General features: G+C 48.2%; 1 protein-coding gene across 1 annotated transcript; it reads right to left on the bottom strand.

Moving 5' to 3' along the window:
* Nucleotides 1-568: 568 nt before the first annotated feature.
* Nucleotides 569-19,617, bottom strand: CACNG7 (calcium voltage-gated channel auxiliary subunit gamma 7). Its single transcript, XM_061173906.1, has 6 exons — nucleotides 19,582-19,617; nucleotides 17,106-17,330; nucleotides 16,339-16,425; nucleotides 15,791-15,931; nucleotides 2,274-2,419; nucleotides 569-1,919 (listed from the first exon to the last, which is right to left on the bottom strand). Exons 2-6 carry the CDS (start codon nucleotides 17,299-17,301, stop codon nucleotides 1,662-1,664), a joined length of 828 nt encoding a protein of 275 aa, XP_061029889.1. The 5' UTR covers nucleotides 17,302-17,330; nucleotides 19,582-19,617; the 3' UTR covers nucleotides 569-1,661.
* Between the last annotated feature and the right edge of the window lie 1,338 nt (nucleotides 19,618-20,955).

The raw sequence follows: 20,955 nt of genomic DNA, 5'->3' as shown, positions 1-20,955 counted from the left end.
CAGCGTAGCCAAGGAAAAAAAAAATTTTTTTTTAAATAAATAAATGAAGCAAGGAAGGTGAGTAATAGTAACTGTTCTCTAAGTGGTCATTGTGATACCAAGAGTTAATTTTTATTGATCCAGACCTGTGTCATTTGCTGTCCTACACGCTTTACATGGACTGAATTATAAAGTGAGGCTGTTAATTACAATGATTAAGCAATTTAACAAACAACCATCTAACCTTATTTTGTAGCACTCTAGCCACCGCCTCTCCCCCACCCCGCCAGGGTGGAGACCTGGACCCGTCCTCTGTATCCAATGCCCTCCCCCTGGGCAGGCAGAGACGTGTTTGAAATAAAGTTTATTGAAGTTTCTGTCGGTATTTACATATGATACACGGTAAATAACAGAGCCAGGCCCCCACCCCACCCCTTCCCCACCCCCAAAGTCCCCCTCCCCCCAGCCTCGTTAAAAATCGCTGCGTAAAGACAGGTTAACTGCTGCGGTCCCCCCTCCCCCCTCCCCCCTAAGATGCAAACTAAAAGCCCCCGTCCCTCCCCTGCCCCCCTCCCCCCACCCAGGGGGCCTTTCTAGTTCCGTGTACAACACTGTGCTACCTCGCCCCTCCTCCCCTAATAAGGGGGTGGGTGAGTTTCTGGTGACCCCCCCATCTGTCCAAGGGGGCGGACGGACCCTTGAAAGAGGCCAGAGTTGGGGGTCTGAGATGGGAAGGGGGACTTCAATGAGGGGGAGGGCCAGAAAATGGAAGACTTCGAGGTTTGGGGGGGTGTCGACCCCCGCTACTGCCTCTCCCTCCCCCGACGGGGCCTCGAGGGGGAAGAGGCGGGCACAGGCGTGGAAATGGCGTGGAGGAATTCCCTCCACCCTAGGGTCTCCATTCTTGTCTCGTGGTATGTGGGGCTGGACGCACCGACGGGCTTTGGATGAACGGGTGAAGAAGAGGCCGGGAGACAGAGGAAGGAAAAGAAGCCAAGGTCAGCTGAGAGAGCAAGAAAAGCCGTTAGAGAGAGCCCTCGAAAAGGCAGGTAACCTTCAGAAGGCCGAGAAGCGTCCAGCAGGTGAGAAAGAATGGGGTCTCCCGTGGGTGGGGGAGTGGGGGAGGGGACACCATACCTGCGGCCTCCACCCCCACCCCGGCCGCACTACACCCGAGGACCACTAAAGTCCGGAGGTGAGATTGGGCCGGGAAAGAGAGAAGTCGGGGCAGAGAGCAGAAGAGGATGCTTGGCATTTCTGACGACAGCTGGAACCTACTCTCCTGCCCAGAGCCCCTGCAGCGAGGCGGAAGGCTGGGGGATGGTTCGCGGAGGTGGGCGCGCTCGGCCACTCTGCCCGAGGAGCGGAGGAACCTGGGAGGCGGTACTAGGCCGGGAGGGGAGTGGCCTAAGGAAAGGGGGCGGGTCATCTAGGAGGAGGTGTCATCTGGAAGTGGAAGGGACCAATGAAGTGGAGCGGTCAGGAAAGAGGGAGGGGTTATGGCGACGGGGCGGGGCCACCGGGAAGAGGGCGGGGCTAACGCGTGCGCAGCGTCCTCCGGGTTGGGACGAGGAGTCCCGAGGACTTGAGGGGGGGAGCTGCGTTGTGGGGAGACCCGTGAGGAGTAGGAGGAAGAGGAGGAGGAGGAAGAGGAGGAAGAGGGGCTCTCCGGGGGCGGGGCCTCAGCAGGGCGAGGTGGAGATGTGCAGGTGGTCCGGGTACTTGATGGCTGGAGGGTAGTTCTGCGTCATCTGGATGGATACGTCGCTAGAGATGTCGGAGGGGCTGCGGCCGCGGCGCCACGCCTCGGGCTGCAGAAACTGGCCCGAGTAGTCGGAGCAGTCGCTGAGACGCGGGCGGTAGAAGGCCGGGTGCGGACGGTACATCTCCTCCTCCGCGTAGCGCTTGGTGAACAGGTACACGGACATCACGCCAGCTCCCTGTGGCAAGGCAGGGTCAGAGTCGCAGAGGCTGGCCCCGGGCTCCCTCTGACCCCAAAACTCGAGACCCCCAGTCCCTCCTCTCCCAGGACCCACGATTCCAGGCCTCCAGCTTCCTCCTTTCCCAGAACCCAGGAATTAGGGTCCCAGTCTCCTCCTCCCCAGCATCCCGGGAGTTGGAGCTCCCAGACCCTCCGCCTCCAGGACCCAGGGGTGAGGACCTCAGCCACCACCTCCTTTTAATTCAGAGTCTACACCCACAGCCTCCTCTTCCTCCTGCCCAGGAATCATGCCCTCCCCCCCCAACCCCCCCCCCCATTCAAAACTCTAGAGTCTGGGCCCCACAGACATCACCTCTTTGAGTAGGAAGGAGGAAGCTGCGAAGGCAAAAGACCACCCGTAGCGATAGTGGAAATACTGCTCGGAGCTGCTGGGCCTGTTCATGACCTCGTCGTTGATGCTGGAAATGTAAAGAACCAAGCCCACCACCAAGGAGAGGCCTGGGGGAGCAGAGGGGTGCCCTTGGTCCATTAGCAGTGGACCCCTTTCCCCAGCCCCAGGCCCCCTGCATCTCACTGCCATCCTCTCCCCTCTCCCCCCTGCTCTACCCTGGACTAAATTCCATCCTTTGAAGTTCCTTGTGTGCTGGGCCTCGGCTGGGTGCAGGGAGCCCAGAGATAAATCAAAAGCCTCCTCCCCCCTCCCACCCCCATCCCTCATCTGCCATCCAGGAGCTCACAGTGCAATTGGGGCAGGCAAACATGAACACTGATCAACAGTCACATCCATGGTGACATGTACTGTAAAGAAAACAGTAGCACAGAGCTCTGTGGGTCCAGAAGAGGCACCAAACCCACCTGGGGCAAGGGTGGAGGGAGTCCAGGAAAGCTTCCTGGAAGCATGACTTTGTCCAAGTCCTAAAGGATGAGGCCCAGGGAAGAATTAGGGTTTACCATTATACCACTCCAGCCAGGGCAGAGGGAACAGCATGGGCAAAGAGTTGGAGGGGGAACAATGAACTGATCCATCCATGTAGCTAAAACATGGACCACAGCCACAAGAAATGAGGCCAGAGAAGGGGGCAGGGGCATTGCCATGATGAGGCTCGAATGCCAGGCTGAGGAGCTTGGCATCAATGCCAAGGGCACTAGGGAGCCATGGATGGTCTGAAGCAGAGGAAGGACAAGGCCAGATCGAAGTGTTAGAAGATCCTTTTGGGGCTGATTGGTTCCGGGAAGAGACTGGAAGGGAGAAACTGGATATTGTGATATTCCAGGGGGAGGAGGATGAAGCTGGGCTGAAGCTGTATAGATCATAATAGCAACAACAACAACATCAATAGCAATAACAATAATAGCAACTGCTTATATAGGTCTTGCTCTGAGCTAGGCACCATTCTCAGTGTTATATATGCACTAACTCATTCAAACCTCACAACACTTTCAAATTGGTACCATTTTTATCTCCATTTACAGCTGAGGAAATAGAGGCACATGGAGAAGGTGGAGAGGAGAGGTCTGATTTGAAAAATTTTAAGAGGCAACTATCACTTCTTCAAGATGAACTTTCTTTTAAACAGTAGCCATGCATAGCGATAGCCATACATAGGGTGGCTTAACGGGGCTATAAAATCCCTCCCCCCAAATTAATCCAAGTAATCCTCATCAGCATCTTCCCCTAGAATCCTACAAATAAACATCTGTGTGCCCATCGCACCCAGAATAAATCTAAATTCCTTCCACTGCCTACAAAAGAGGTTAGCAAACAATGACTGCCCAGGGCTAAATCCAGCCCACCTCCTGTTTTTGTATGGCCTACTAGCTAAGAATGGCTTTTATATAATTAAATGGTTGAAAAAATCAAAAGAAGAATATTTTGTGGCACGGAAAAAGTATATGAATTTCATTTGGCAGTTCCTCAAAGTGTTAAAGATAGAATTACCATATGACCCAGCGATTCCACTCCTAGGTATTTACCCAAGGGAACTGGAAACATATGCTCACACAAAAACTTGTGCATGAATGTTTGCAGCAGCATTATTCATAATAGCCAAAAAGTGGAAACAACCCAAATGTCTATCAACTGAATGGATAAACAAAATGTGGTATAGCCATATAAAGGAATACTATTCAGCCAAAGAAAGGAATGAAGTACGCATTTATACTACCACATGGATGAACCTAGAAAATGTGCTAAGTGAAAGAAGCTAGATGCATAAGACCACATATTGTATGGTTCCATTTATATGAAATGTCCAAAATAGGCAAATCCATAGAGATAGAAAGTGGATTAGTGAGTGGTTGCCGGGGAGTGGGGTGGAGGGGGGATTATGATTAGCTGTTAAAGGGAGTGAGGTTTCTTTTTGGGGTGATGAAAATGTGGTAAAATTAGGTAATGGAGATGGTTGCACAACCTTGTGGATATACTAAAACTGCTGAATATATGAACTTTATGTTATGTGAACTATAATATCTCAGTTTAAAAAGCATATGAATTTATAATTTCAGGGTCCATAAATAAACTTTTGTTGGGACACAGACACGCCCATTTGTTTACATTTAGCCTATGGCTGTACCGGCAAACCTGAGTAGTTGCGGCAGAGACTATATGGCCAGTAAAGCTGAAAATATTTGTTATCTGGCATTTTACAGAAACATGTTCCTGATCCCTGGACTGCAATGCCTACAAAGTCACCTGCCAAACTCATCTCCAGCCATTTCTCCTTGCACCTGATACTTAGATCCCACTCTTGCTTGAACACAAGCTCATTTCTGCCTCAGGGCCTTTGCTCTCCCTGTTCCCTTGAACTGGAATGCTCTTCCCCCAGATTTCCACATGTCTCTCTCTGTCACTTCATTTATTATTATTATTATTATTATTATTATTATTATTATTATTATTATTTTGGCCGCGTGGCATGTGGGATCTTAGTTCCCCGACTAGGGATAGAACTTGCACCCCCTGCAGTAGAAGCACAGCATCCTAACCCCTGGTATCTGTCACTTCATTTAGATCTCTTATTCCTTGTCACCTCTTTAGAAAGGACGTCTATGATCTCCTTGTTTTAAAAAATTGCCCCTTCACTCAGAATTAGAGAAATGCAGGTGAAAACGATGAGGACATAGCATTTCTCATCCACCAGATCGTCAAAAGTTAAGAAGCTTCACAACATACTCTTTGTGAGGCAGGGAAATGGAAGCTCTTATATGTTGCTGGTGGTGATGCAAAATGGTGCAACCTCTATGGAGGGGAGTTTGGCCATGTCTAACAATACCACACATATATTTATCCTTCAACCCAGCAATCCCACATCTAGAAATTGACCCTGAAGATACCTGTCCAACAATATGAAAGCACATATGTACAAGTTAATTCACTGCAGCATTATTCATAATTGCAAAATATTAAAAATGACCTAGATGCCCTTACATAGAGGATTAATGGAATAAACTATAAAACATCACATAACAGAGTACTGTGCCACTATGAAAGGACAATGAGGAAGATCTCTAGGAACAGATATGGAGTTCAGTGAGAGTTCCAGACCATATCACTAATTTTTTAAAAAGAGTATACAGAATGCTAGCTTTTCAGCCCAAAAAAGGTACATAAAATACATATATGCATCTGCTTATTTTTACAAAAAGAGACATAGGAGGGGAAACAAACATGAAGTTGATTACTTTAGGTAGCTGAGAACAGGAAGGAAGAGATGGGAAGGAAGTGGCATTCCTCTGAGTATATATTTTTGCATAATTTTGACCTTTGGAACTATGCTAATATTTTATATATTCAAAAGATAAAATCAACAAGGATCTGGGGCTTCCCTGGTGGCGCAGTGGTTAAGAATCTGCCTGCCAATGCAGGGGACACGGGTTCGAGCCCTGGTCCGGGAAGATCCCACATGCCGCAGAGCAACTAAGCCCGTGCACCACAAATACTGAGCCCACGTGCCTAGAGCCCGTGAGCCCAACTACTGAAGCCCGCACGCCTAGAGCCCGTGCTCCGCAACAGGAGAAGCCACCACAATGAGAAGCTTGTGCATCGCAACAAAGAGTAGCCCCCGCTCACTGCAACTAGAGAAAGCCCACGCACAGCAACGAAGACCCAACGCAGCCAAGAATTAAATAAATAAATTCATTTAAAAAAAAAAAACAAAAATGGGGAAAACAACTAAAATTGAATACAAACAAAAATAAATGAAGCTGGGCTTCCCTGGTGGCGCAGTGGTTAAGAATCCGCCTGCCAATGCAGGGGACACGGCTTCGAGCCCTGGTCCGGGAAGATCCCACATGCCACGGAGCAGCTAAGCCCGTGCAGGACAACTACTGAGCCTGCGCTCTAGAGCCCGTGAGCCACAACTACTGAAGCCCGTACGCCTAGAGCCCGTGCTCTGCAACAAGAGAAGCCACTGCAATGAGAAGCCCACGCACCGCAACGAAGAGTAGCCCCTGCTCGCCGCAACTAGAAAAAGTCCACGTGCAGCAACGAAGACCCAACGCAGCCAAAAATAAATAAATAAATAAAATTTTTTAAATAAATAAATAAATAAATGAAGCAAATTTATATCAGATGAATAACACAACCATAGGAGGGGGGAAAGTAGTAATCCAAGTAACTTTTGGGCAAAGTACTTTGAATATATATCTCAGTTTAAAGACAAAAAGGTCTGTGAAGAAATCTTGAACCGTATTTAGTAGATTTTTATTGGGAGTGGTGTAGGGGTAGCAGTACTTAAGTTATTCTGTGTGAATAGTAGGGCTGAGCAAATGTGCAAATATACTGATGTTTTGGGGAGGTGGAGATCTCATTCTGAAAGAAGGAAGATACAAATCAGAATGGGATAAGTCAAGAACGACCCTTGTGGTGTCAGTATAAACTCCTGTTTTACAAATATATGTAATTTCCCAGCTCGTATCCTGAAATATCCTAGGAGCAGTGACACCTCAGCAGCAATGAGCACACCTAGCACCCAGATTTTGGTCTCTACTATCACCCCCACTACATCAGGAGCTAGGAAGAAACAGCTCATTTGAAGCCTGAGGCAGGGGCAGTAAAAGTGTACTGGTACCACAAAATAAGGAAGTACTCAAAAAAAAAAATGTTGGAGACATGTCAAAAAAGGACACAGGAACTCATTTGAAGGAGGTTCCTGATAGCCCAACTGGGGACAATCTGAACATCAAAATGAATACAAAAGTAATGGCATACAATACACTGAATTTTTTAAAAATGTGAATCCATACTGATATATTCTTTAAGGAAATAAATAATAAAAGAAAAGAGAAAATTTGGGAATTCCTTGGCAGTCCAGTGGTTAAGACGCCACACTTTCACTGCTGAGGGGCTGGGTTCAATCCCACAAGCCACGTGGCCAAAAAAAAAAAATTCTTCTTTTCGGTGATATCCATGTAGATAGAACAACAAAGTTAAGAAAACACCATTTTGCAACCCTTGTAGTAATATTAGGATTTAGGCAAGCATCGTCGACAGTGGACATTAAATCACTGTATGACAGAATCTCCCCATGGAATATCTATTAATTACGAAGAGATTTTTGAAAACTTCCTTTATCATAAAGGAACCTGACAGATACCATCTGAACCAAGAAACCAAAGCTAACATCACCAATAATGGGGCAAACGGACACCCCGACCTCCTGATGTGATCGTGACACTACTTCGTTTATGTAGTGTCCCTGCTGGTAATTTGTAACATGGATCCACTCCTGTGGAAACTGTGGGGTGGTCTACAAAACACTGGCTGCATTCTTCAAAAACACATCAACTTGAAAGATTTTTTTTTTAAAGGTACAGGAACTATATAAAAGATGAAAAGAGGCGAAAGAGACACAGCAAGGAAATACAGAACTGGATCCTGAATCAGGGGGAAAACTGACTATAAAAGGCAGTGTGGAGACAATTGGTGAGATCTGAATATGAACTGCGTATCAGCTGTAATACTGTATAAGTGTTAAACTTCCTGAATTTGATGATTGTACTGTGGTTAGGAAAGAAAATGCACTTGTGCTTAGGACATAATTGCTGACGTATTTAAGAGTGAAGTGTTTGCAATTTATGTTCAGGTGGTTATATATAATATAATATAATATAAATTATATAATATATACATATATAGATATATACACATAAGATACACAGAAATACAAATGTGGAAAATGTTATAAATTGGTCCCAGTGAAGAATTTATGAGAGTTCCTTGTATAATTCTTGCAACTTTTCTGTATGTTTAAAATTCTTCCAAAGCAACACCTTTTGAATAAAATGTACATCCCCAAACAGGATTTTTTCCCCAAAGTGCCAAAATGTTACCCTGCAAATGACTTATTCATTGTAAAGAGAAAAATGTACCTTTTCAATGGAGAGCTCTAATGATCACCCCCTTTACCAAGGGTTCAAACTTTGTTCCACTCCTGGTAGGAACAACTTGACATTATTTGCTACCTGAAGTGATGGGCTATAAAGAACATGGCACCACCTCTAAATCTTGCCAAACATATTTAACCAGAATCTAATCAAGTCTCTACCCTGGACATAACTTCCAGGTTACAGAAAATACAAAGAAAGAGGAACAGATCAAATGATGCCACAAGGAAACAATCAAATAAATGTGGGATGTGGGTGTTCTACAAGACAGCCTATCCTGCAGATCTCAAAATGACAATGGTATGAGCCAAGCTGTAATACTTAAGCAAGTGACTGATCTTAACATCTCAAAAAGAGACACAACCAGATAGTATTAGGTCTCCTGATGTAATACAGTAGGACATAATAGCACCACCTATCTATGAAGTATTTTATCACCTCCCCCCTGCAAAAAAAATCAAACCTGGATCTGATCTACAGTTTTACAGGAAAACACAGGATGGATGAGCATATTAAATCACAAAAACACAATTAGAAAGATCTAGACTGTGGGAATTCTATGAGACAAATGACTAGACTTCTTCAACAAATAAATGGCAAGGAAAAAAATAGAAGGAGAAGGACTGTTATAGATTAAAAGAGGCTTCAGAGATCTATCAACTAAATGCACAAGTGGAATTTGGATCCTGGTCTGCAAGAAACTAATGGTAAAAAAAAAAGGCATTTATGAGACAAGTGGGGAAGTTGAACACTAACTAGATATTAATTTATATTAAGCAGCTATTCTTAATTGTTTGGGCATGACAGTGGCACTGTGGCTAGTTAAATAACAAAGTACTAATTTCTCAGAGATATACTGAAATATTTGTGGATAAAACGATTTAATGTTTGAGACCAACTTTAAAATCATGTAGTGAAGTACAGAAGGGAGGTATGGCACTATGACTAAAAAAAGATTCACCATATGTTGATAATTGTTGAAACTGAGTGAAGGGTACATGGCAAATTATACTATCCTTTGTATATTTTTATAATGAAATATATTTTAAAAGTCAGTGTTATAAAAAAATATAGTATGGGAACTATTCTAGACTAAAAGAGAATTAACTAAATGCTATGCATAAACAGATTGAATCCTGGTTCTGGGGGAAAAGCTATAAAAGGCATTCTTAGAACAACTGGGACAGTTTGAAAATGGAATGAATTATATTATGGAATTACTGTAAAATTTCTAGATTTGATAATGATGTTGTAGTTATGTAGAAAATGTCATTACTCTTAAGAGATGCATATTAAAATGTTTAGAGATGAACGATCATGATGCCTGCAACTTACTTTCAAACGGTAAAGCCAGAAACAAACAAACAAACAAACAAAAACCAAACCGTGTGTAAAGAGAGAGACAGAATATGGCAAAACTTTAGCAAAATGCAAGTATCTATGTGGATCTAGGTGGAAGAAGTACCAGTGTTCACCGTACTATCCTATAGATTTCAAAGTTTTCATTAAAAATTTGGAGTGATTGAGGTAAGATTAAATAATGACGTTCCCATCAATCTCCTTCCCCTTAACTGTTTTATTTATCTTTGTTGCACTTATCACTACCTAACATTATATTTTCTATCTATTTGTAGTTTTTTAGTCATGAATCTCCTCCACTTCCTCGAGGATCCTTGAAACTAGTCTACCTTGTTTCCTACTGCATTCCTAGCATCTGGTGCAAGATCCAGCAGATAATAAATACTAGTTGAATGGATGAATATACTTGCCATGCAACTGGAACTTCTAGCTCATTAGCTGCTTTTCCCTTTTAAATCCACTCTAAATCCCCATTCCTCTGTCTCCTTTAAGAATTAGCCTTTGCTGAACTTCCATAGCACTTTCAACTTCTGGTATTGCATAATTTTGATGTTCAAGAAGAGGGGGCCCATGAAGTGTTACATGGTGAAGGCATCTGCTATAGGTCTTGAAAGATGAACAGGTTTATAGGAAAAGAATACCTAGGGAATTCCCTAGCGGTCCAATGGTTAGGGCTAGGCGCTTTCACTGCCAGGGGCCCGGGCTCAATCCCTAGTCCAGGAATTAAGAGCCCACAAGCCATGTGGCATGGCCAAAAATAAATAAAATAGAATAAAATAAAGGCAATGTGTGACTCTAAACGAGATCCTTAAAAAAAAAAAAAAGGAAAGAAACAATACCTAAATAAGTCCAGAAACCACACTGGCTAGAGTATCCTAGTCAAATGCAGGGGAATCCTCTTGATTCCCAGTCCCCCATCCAAGAAGGATGGTCCATCATCAAGTAATGTCTATTTTACTTCCTGAATCTCTCAAAATCTAAACCCCTTTTTGCATCCCCAAGTCCTCTGACCCAGCTAAGGCTTATTCCCTAAGCCTGTCCCACTGCCTACAAATCTGTATCCCCCTGTTTTAGATACTGGTTCTTTCTAAAACCCATACCTGCTAACCACTCCTGCCTCACCTCAAGTTCCATGTTTCACATTTCAGCTGTAAATAACAAACATTCTCCATACAGAGAGTCAGGAGCAGGGTTGATGAGAAGGAAACAAATAATTCCAAAGAGAAAGAGCTTTTTGTTGTTGTTTTTCACCCTTGTTGTTGTTTTTAGTAATTGAAAGTTATCCAGAAACAATGTCAAAAGGTAAGTTATTCTTGTCATTCTTTCTCCTTCCTGGTCATTTTACAGTGGCTCTGGTTCTCTAAAAAATAACGTTCTTTTCCCTTTTTTCTCCTTCTCTCTTTTTCTCTCTCCCTTCCCCCTTCCCTGCTCTGTAATCTAACTCTCTCCCTCCCCCCTCCACTACATCTGCTTCAGAATACTTAGAGCACAGTAGGCAAGAATCACCTACATTCCAAGCTGAATAGGAACAACCTGGCTTTAGAACAAAGAATTTCAGGACCACGGAGAGCTACACAGCTGGCTACCTCTGTCTTAGCTGCTTTCTAGGGTCTTAACACATGCTGTGAATTCCATCTCTGTACAAGGCACTTTTCTCTCTTCACTTGAAAAACTTCCCCTCGCCCTTTCTGCATCATCAATTTAGATGTCACGTGCTCTTGAAGTTGTGGTCGTTCCCACCCTTCCCACCACCTTATTGTGTCAGCTTAATGCATCTGCGCTCTTCCCAGAATGCCCTGAGCTGTCTTTACCATGCATCCCTTCTACAAATATTTCATTGTGGACTTTGTGCCAGCAACGCAACTCATCTAGTCTCTGAAGATACAAGCAAGAGCATGTCCCTGCCTTTTGGAGATTACATTCCAGTAGAAGGAGACAGAAAATGAATAAGATGACAATAGCAATAAGTGCTATGAAACAAATATAAAATAGGGAATGTGATGGATAGTATAGTGGGGGCAAAGCAACATGGGGTACCATTGTCAGAGAAAGAAACTCTGAAGAGGGAAAGTTGGAGTCTTTGAGAATTAGGGGGAAGAGACTTCCAAACATGGAGGGCTCATGGGTGTAAAAGTGAGGTTGAGATGATCATTTTTGACGAATAGACTGAGGCCAGTGCAGCTGAAGTTACAAGCAATGGAGAGAGTGTTAGTGAGTTAGGTAATGAGGCCAGAGGTCTGAACAGTAGCCAAATCATGGAAGACCTTGTAAGCCAGCACGAGGAGTTGGGATGTATTCTAAGTGCAGTGGAAATCCATTCAAGGGATTTAAGTGTTGTGTGACAAGCACTGATGCACATGTAGCTGGGAGCTGTTTTGTGGCTGACTGCCTGTAGACTGCCATGCATTCCAATATACATTAGGTGCAGACAAATACTGTTTGATTCCACTTATACGAGGTACCTAGAATAGTCAAATTCATAGAGTCAGAAAGTACATTGGTTGATGCCAGGGGCCAGGCAGGGGTTGGGGAGGGGGAATGGAGAGTTATTGTTTAATGGGGACAGAGTTCCAGTTTAGGAAGGTGAAAAATGTGGGAGATGGATGGTGGTGACAGCTGCACAACAATGTGAATGTACTTAGTGCCACTGAACTGGACAGTTAAATATGGTTAAAATAGTATGTTTTATATTATGTGACTTCCACCACAATAAAAAAAAAAAAAAATTCAGTATGTCACCAGTGCCCAGCGCAGGGCGTGGCATGTAAGATGTCTCTGTAAATGTTTGATGAGTGAATGAATGAATGAGCAGATGCATAGAGCATGATTGAGGGTCAGGGGTTAATATGAGCCATGCATGGGAAGCATGCCTCTTATGACCTGGAAAAACAAAATCAATGTCACTCCCGCCTCCTCCCCTTCTCTCACCAACCATATCCAGTCAGTCATCTGGTTCTATCGATTCTTCTGTCAATATCCTTCTCTCTCAAAGCCATCCAGTCACCTTTATCCTTCCACACCCCCTCCCAGCTCAAACCTTATCTGCTATTGCCTGGACCACTGCATAAACGTCCTCCTCTGTTTGCCCATTTCCAGTCTCTTTCCTTCTAGTGCATTCCAAACACGAGTCCCTGAGGGATCTTTAACGTCCAGGTGTGACCCTATCCCTTTCCTGCCCCAGCCCTCTCACCACTTTCTCCAAAATTGAATGCCAACTTCACCATTTACCCAACCTCGGGCAACTCCTGTCTCTTTCTAAGTCTCAGTTTCCTCATTGGGAGCATGAGGTGGTTGGACTAGATCATTCCATTCCAAGATCTAAGATATTGTTGGTACTATTTCCATTCTTTCCCCCCTTTTTTTTTTTTGGCCCCATCACGCAGCATGCAGGATCTTGCTTCCCAGACCAGGGATCGAACCCGTGCCCCTTGCAGTGGAAGTGCAGAGTCTTAACCACTGACCACCAGGGAAGTCCCCCTTTCCTCTCTTTTAATCTCCTTTGTCTTTATGATTTTTAACTGTGGCGGGGCAGCAGAGTGCCAGGGTGAAAGTCTGGGTTGGAATCCTGCTTCCACTATGGAGCAACTTAACTTCTGAGTGCTTCTGTTTCCTCAAGTGGAAAATGGGAATAATAATAGCATCTGCCTTATGAGGGGAAGAAAAACAAATAACTTAATTTGCACAAAGCACTTAGAACTTCCCCAAACCATGGCACTCAATAAAGTGTTTATTATAACTGTTGTTGTTGCTACTACTGCTATTTATGAATGTATGTGTGTACGTATTTATTTAAAATTACCACGTGTTGAATACTTACTGCTATAGACCAGGCACTGGGTTGGCCCTTCACATCCGTGATCTAGACCAGGGGTCAGAAAACTACTATTTGTCCTGCTGCCTGTCTTTGTATGGTTTGCGAGCTAAGTGTGGTTTTTACACTTTTTTAATGGTGGGGGAAAAAAACAAAAGAAGAAGAATATTTCATAACCCATAAAAATTACACTGAATTCAAATTTCAGGGTCCATAAATAGGATGATTGGAACACAGCCAGGCCCACTGCTTCCCCTCTGGTTGCTTTGGCACTCCAACCCTATGACTCACAAAGCCTGAAATATTTACTATTTGGCCCTAAGCAAAAAGTTTGCTGACCCCTGAACAAGACTGGTCCTCTCAACAGCTCCAGAAAGGAAGGCTGTAACTCACACACTGAGTAAGTGGTAGGATTTTAACACAGGTCTTTCTAGGTTCACAGGAGCACCTGCCTTCAGCCACTACACCCTACAACCTTTAAAGCACACAACTGGATACTTTGGGTGGGGTGCATAGGTCATAGTCTATGAAATGAAGTTCATGAAGTGAAGGTTCAATCCCCCCCATTACTCTATTATTACATCAGAGCCCTGACGGCACCATTGATCCTCAGCTTGACCTTGGGAAGTCAGGTCCTGATGCACTGGTCCTGATGCAAATCAGGTCCGTGAGCATGGCTTTTGGGAAGAGAATATCCTCGGTTCTAATGCCAGCGCTGCCATTTACCAGCTATGTCACCTCTTTTGTTTCAACTTCTGTGAACCATGAACAACGGGATTTTCCTTCTCATGTTTCAGGTGGGTTGAATAAACGTTCCCATGCTCCTTACCCTTGCCCCACTTTCTGTCTCTCTAGGCCACTATTTTTCCATCTGACACTCTGGGATGGAGATATTCTACGTGTCTTATTTTAGCTCTGTGTCTGGCTCTACATGCTGTGATTTAAATTTGCACAGAGGTTGCACCCTGGTTTCCCTGGGAAAAGGTCTCGTCAGGTTAGGTTGGAAACACGGGGGAGGTTTAGCCTGGAGAAAGCTGGGTGAGGAACAGGGAGGAGACTGGGGGAGAGGATATTTGAAGATCTATCTTCAATTATTTGCAGAGCCAACTCAAAAGAGGCAGCCGAATGTGGGCCCAAAGGGACAGAATGGAAACGAGACATACAGCGGGGTTTGTCCATAAAATATCAACTGAATTAAAAGGGCCCGAATGGAGTTTAATTAAATCATGTTGAGTTAATTCGAATTGAACTGAAGAAATGAGTCAGAATAGATTGGGGTTAGTTGGGCCAGATTGATGGAGTTAAGTGTGTCAGAGCTGAGGTGATCTGGGCTGACCTGAGCTGAGTTGGACCTAATTGGACTGGACTGAGCTGAAATTTGGAGGAGGGTAACACTTCAGAAACAGCTCTACTCTCTCTACTGAGCTCTGCTCTGGAGCTCAGGACACTTGGGTCCCTGGGGAGCCAGCATTACGCTGGTATCTTAGGCAACTTCCTGCACAATTTCAGGCCTCGGTATCCCCATTTTATCAAATGAGTGCTAATAATAACTCCCGGGCAGAGATGTTATGAGAAGGTTATGAGATCACTCATGCAAAAGAACCCTGAATCTCAAAAGAAACAAGAACTATAAACAAACGTTGAACTCTAGCTAATGACACGCATGGTGAAGAATTTAGGGCAAAGTGTACTGATGCCTGCAACTCACTTGGAAATGCATTTTAAAATGATAATAAGATAGACTGATGGATGCGTAGAGAGACAGATGGACAGATACAGGATAAAGCAAGTCCTGTGGTATGGTAATGGTCGACTGTAAGTGGTGGGCACAGGGTTCTTTCGACTTTTCTGGTTGAAAAATATTCAAGTAAAATGATGCACAGAACATAAAGAGCCTTGTAATCTGTTAATTGCTAAAATATCAGCAGTGGTTAAAAATACAGCCTCTGGAGGCGAAATGCGTGAGTTTGAATACCATCTCTGCCTCTCACTGGTTGTATGGCCCTGAGCAAATGACTTCATTTCTCTGAGTGTTTGTTTCCGTATCTGTAAAATGGGGCTATTAATAGCATTTACCTCACAGGGTTGTTGTGAGTATCAGAACAGAGCCTGGCACCTGATTAGCACCCAACAGGCATTCGCTGTGATTTGGCGGCTAGCTCCATTTCACAGAGAAGGAAAGTGGGGCTCAGAGAGGTTCTGTAACTCCTCCAGGATTACACAGCAAGGAAGTGGCTTTCCTGTTGGAAGACGAACCCCAGGTTCCTGGAACCTAAAATAGTCCCGCGGCCTGTAAGTCTTTTCCTTGGGCTTACCCGATAGGATGAAGAAGATGCCAGAAACGAAGGCCAGAATGGTCCTCTGTGGGCGGATGTGACCGATGTTGCTGATGACGAAGGCGGTGAACACGAGGAAGAGACTGACCATGGGGAAGGGGGTGGCTGTGCGCACTGTCTCTGGGGGAGGGGTAAGAAGAAAGACGGGGGTGAGGGGGGACTCTCCAGGAGGACACCTCCCCATTCTCCTGACCTCTCCACTTCCACCCCCCACCTCCCCGCCCCGCCCCCGCTCTTTTATGTGACTCCTCCCCTTTCTGAAACTTCCACTGCTGGCCCCACCCCTTCACACAGGCCACACCTCCTTTGGTTTGACCCCACCCCTTACCTATTGACTCCACCCACTTCCCAGGCCCCATCCCTTCAACCTGGCCCCTCCTCCTTACCCAACCACTCTGCCTGCTTTCAAGCCTCCACTCCTTCCCTCCCACCCCACCCCTTCTCTGGTCCTACCCTTTCTCCCAGGACCCGCCCTGTCACCCTGCCCCCTTGTTGCCTAACCCTCCCCACGCCCTGCTTCCCCTCACTCAGAATATTCTCCGTGTTTTCCGTCACCAAGTTGATCTCCGGTTCAAGGAAATATTCTGAGGCCACGCAGCGACCCTTTTCCCGGCCTGAGGGGAAGATAAGAAGGCAGGGCTGGATGAGAGGCTCCTGAGCTCTGGAGAGGCAGTCAGGGGCCGGACGCACAGTAGAGAGACCCCAGGATGGGAATGTGAGGCTTAGTCCAAGGGTCATGGTCTGTACTACTCTTAGGGGGTCGCAGAAGGGGGTGGGCAGGAGTCCGAGAGCTCCTATTGCAAGCTGCCTTAGAGTCCCTTGGATGGAGGACAGGGCTGGAAGACTGAGTCCCAAGTGAGGAGGGGCTATGGGCCAGGACTCCTGGATCCCTAAAGAGGCAACGTCTGGGGGGTGAGGTGGGACCGGATTCCTAGGAGTGGTCTCTGTGGTAGCTGGGAGGCATAGTTGTTGTTGTTTTTGGTTTGTTTTTATTCTTCCCATTCAGCTCTGGCGCTGTCCAGGAGACAAGTTCTGAACTTAGACTACTGCTCCTAAGGGGCCAGGGGCTCCAGGTTACGGGGATTCGGGACCTGGAGATTGTGTGAGCATTAGGGTTCTTAGATCCAGGGAATAAAGGGCTAGAAGTTGAATCTCCAGGTAGAAATTTGACTCTCCAGGAGAGAAACAGGATTGATTTCTGGATTTCTGGCACCCATGGGATGGAACTATGGATAAAGACTCGGATCCCAAGCAAGGCAGGGACAGTTGACTGGTGGGCAGGTGAGGTCTGTACCTGCGAAGAAGCAGACGCGCCATAGGCCGGCATGCAGCGCCATCTTGACCTCCGTGGTCTGGTTCTGTGGCAACACCGTTCCCTCTTCCATGTACAGCCAGTAGTCTGTGCTGACCGCGATGCCCACAAGCAGCAGGCCACACGCACCAAACACGCTGCTCAGCAGGGTCAGGGCACGACTACTGCAGTGACTCATCCTCAGCGGCGGGGGGCGCCCTGCGGGGCCTGAGGGACGGGAAGCTGCAGTGGGGGCTCTGATGGGACCACTAGAGTCCCCACACCCCAGGCAGCCACGTGGGACATCGGACCCAGGCCAGAAACAACAATCCCCAAACTGAACCCTCTCAAATCTGACCTCTGTGTCCTGACCTATGACTCCATCCCTGGATCTGAACCAGTAACTTGTCTAGAAACCCTAACCTAGGCCACCAATCCTGACTCCATGCCCAGACCTGACACCCTGACCCCTTTCTTTTGGACTCTGTCTCTGAATAGCAACCAGAAATCCCCCAAGTAGGTCGCTAGCCAAGGACCCTAAACCCCATACCCTGGCCTTGACCTCAGACCTCCCATCGAAGTTTAAACCCTTGGACTCATATCTTGACCCTTAACATCCAATTCTAATACCAAGACCTTGACCTTCTAACTCTGATATGGTGTCTTGACCTCAATTTGGTATCCCAGTCTGAGATCTTGGACCACGACCCAGATCCAAGATTCCAGAACCTTAATTCCCCCCCCCCGCCCATCCCAAATCCCCGCAGGCCCCTGAACCTGGAATGCTAGAACTCCACCCCATGTTGCTGGATCCCAGAATATGGGGCCCAGAGACCTGGAGCCAGGATTTTGGCTAGAGACTCCAGAATGTCAAAACCATGATCTGGGAGTCCCCCATCTCAGCACCCTAATCAGAGCACTCCAGTCAAACAAGTGACCCTCCTTCAAACTAGGGATCAGTGCTCTGAACTCTAAAACCCGAATCAGGAAGCCCAGGATCCCCATTCCCCCCACCCCCATTACCAGATCCCCAAATTCCCTACCAGAGGCTCTGGACTCCAACTTCCCATACTAGGACTTCCAAATACAGACCCTCTTCAACATCCAACCTGGAACCCAGATCCCCCTAACACTGGACCCTCAAAAAAGAGATCCTCAGTTCAAGGCTGTGGCCTCCAAAACTCCAATAAGAAATCTGGAGATTCCAACTAGGGAGCTCTTAATCCCTTACCCACCACACTCACCCTTTACCAAGAACATTCCCCTAAACCACACAGTCTCATGATTTGGGGGGCTCAAATTGGGATCCCCATCCTATCTCAACCAGAGACCTCAACCTACATGAATACCACAATCTCCATCACCTTTTTAACTACAAAGGTTAAGACCCCTAATCAACACCCCCCCAACAATGCAGCCAAGACGTGAGACCCCACTCTCCTTAACCAGAATTCTTGTAGCCTTGAAACTTGACACCACCCCAATAAGAACCCTGGAGTTTGAGACAATCTTCATCCCGCCTGCCCCCGCCCTCCCCACTGCAGCACCTAGTGCCCCCAGCCCACCCGCCCCGCCCCCAGCCTCCTGGAGGATTCAGGAATCCGAGACTGGCAGGGCTCCGACCAGCTTTTCCTCCCATCCCCCGTCCCACGGCTCTAGGGCTTGACTGCCAGCTGTCTGCTCCTATTCCAGTCCAATCACCTCGGAAACCAGCATCAAAAACTCTGTCGCCCTGACTGTCTTAGTCCCAGGTAGCTGACCTCAGCTCCCCCCATTGGCTCCTCGGACTCCCAGCTGGGACCTTGCCAACGTCACCCTTCTCACTTCCCCTCTGGAGGTCCCCTCCTTCCTTGCTCGATTCCTCCTCACTCTAAATGGCCCGCCCAGATCTCCTCATTCTCCTCCAGCCTCCAGCCCTTCCTCCTTTGGGACCCCCCTTCCCCCCTCCCCCCACCCCCTCCCCCCCTCCCCGCCCCCCCCAGGCCCGGAGCCTCCTTCTTATCCTTCTTTATCCTAGCCTTTCCTGGATATAGGCTTCTGGATCCCCGGGGTCCCATTCTCCAAGCCCCAAGTCCAAACTCCACCTCCCTTCAGTGTCTTGGGGGACGTACTCCCTCTTTCTGGGGACCCCTTCTCAGACTCACAGCCTGCCTTTACCGGGCCCGGGCCCTCCCCCCTCAGCCAGGACCGTCTCCCTCAAGGACCTGGCCTGCACCCTCCCCGGTGCCCACGGTCTCCAAGACTCGGACATTAAGAGTATAGTTGCCCCGCTCTGGGACCCTCGGACCCCGTCCTCCCGGATTCCTTAGGCCCAAATGTCCCTCCATCCCCCATTGCCCCCGAATTCGGGCGTCCGACCGCCAGAATCTCAGCCCCCGGAGCCACTCAGGCCCCTTTTAGCCCCAAGCCCCGGCTCCCAGCCACCTCCAGAGAAACCCCCCGCGCCCACCTCCTTCCAGGACCCTCCCCTCGCGCTCACCTCGCTCAGGGTTGGGCGGACGCTCCGGGCCGCGGGCCCCGCAGCCGCATGACCGGCCCCGCGGCTTCCCCCGGCCGCCGCCGCCACCGGGGTCGCCGGTGCCCGCGCCCCCCGCCCCCGCCCCGGAGCCCGGCGTCCCGGCCCCCTCCCGGCCTCCCACCCCCCACCCCCCGCGCCCGCGGCCTCACTCGGCGGACGACGCCGGGAGCTGGGACCGGCGGCCTCTCATTGGCTACCGCGGAGGAGGGGAGGGGCAGGGAAGGAGGGGGGAAAGGATGCGGGGAGGGAGGGAGACGGGCCTCGAGAATGGGGGAGGCAGGGAGCGAGAAAGAATAGAAACAGAGGTAGAGAGCCCGAGAGGGGCAGGGGCACACAGAGCGGCAGAGAGACAGAGAAGAGAATCCAGAGCCACACCGAGACCTCGAGGCTGTGAAATTCTGAGACTCGCAGGTCTGGAGACTGGAGGAGACACAGAGATGGCCTAAAAGAGACAGAGAGAGAAATGGAGAGGCAGAGATCTGATCTAGGACCCCTCCTCTTCCTCCAGGCTCAGAGATTCTGGGGTCCTGGAAGTGGAGAGGTCACAGACAGAGAGAGACAGCTAGACCGTCAAAGACCTTTGGGCTGAGAAATGCTGAGACCCAGAGACCTTGAGGTAGGGAGAAAGAGAGAAAGAGAGAGAGAGAGAGAGAGAGAGGAGACCCTGAGAAGAAGAGACGGCAGGGGCAATCCTGGGGTACCCTGATGAAGACTGGGGCTCTGCCCAGGCGTGGGGCGGAGCCTGGGGTCTGGGCGGCTGGAAGAAGCTGGAGGGGGCGTCCCGGGCCGGGGTCCCCTGAGCAGCAGGCGGGCGCAGAGCGGAGCCGCGTCCTGCAGCCGCCGCGGAGCCCGGAGCCGGGCCAGCACCCACCCACCCCCCCGCCGTGATGTCAGCGGGGCCACTCTTAAAGGGGCAGGCCGCCCGCCGAGGGTCGGAGCAGGGGCAGGGGGCCGCGGGCACCGGTTGGGGGTACCGCGGCGGTGCTGGGAAAGAGAGGAGAAGCCCCAGCATCCAACTGGACAGAGCCCCGGAAACCCAAGAGCCTGCAGGGACGAAGAGACGCCGGGGTTCCCCGAGGGAGCCTGCGAAGCTTTGAACCTCAGTCCCCTCCAAATACACAGACGGAGGCACACCATTCCATTGGCCTGTCCCTGTCCAGGGACTACACTTCCCATCAGCCCTGGCGGCGGGGGCCGCACTTGGGGGAAGGGTCCGCCGCAGTGTCTACTGGGAAGTGTAGTCTATTTGGACTGCCCTCTCCACGCCCCTCGCTCGCAAGTGGGTCAAGGGAAAGAGGCCCGGAGGGCGCGTCTGCCTGCCCTCTGCCTCAGTCT

This window comes from Eubalaena glacialis, chromosome 18 (assembly GCF_028564815.1).
Source record: "Eubalaena glacialis isolate mEubGla1 chromosome 18, mEubGla1.1.hap2.+ XY, whole genome shotgun sequence".
In the NCBI taxonomy this organism is placed as follows: Eukaryota; Metazoa; Chordata; class Mammalia; order Artiodactyla; family Balaenidae; genus Eubalaena; species Eubalaena glacialis.
Note: the sequence above shows the minus strand (reverse complement) of the source record. Positions and strands in the feature narration are given on the sequence as shown.

Excerpts from the sequence above, each read along its gene's own strand:
- CACNG7 (XM_061173906.1), bottom strand. The coding sequence starts at position 17,301 with ATGAGTCACTGCAGTAGTCGTGCCCTGACCCTGCTGAGCAGCGTGTTT. Across the intron at positions 2,420-15,790 it reads CATCTTCTTCATCCTATCGG|GCCTCTCCTTGGTGGTGGGC; the intron begins GTAAGCCCAAGG and ends CTGCTCCCCCAG. Across the intron at positions 1,920-2,273 it reads CCTCCTTCCTACTCAAAGAG|GGAGCTGGCGTGATGTCCGT; the intron begins GTGATGTCTGTG and ends GCCTTGCCACAG.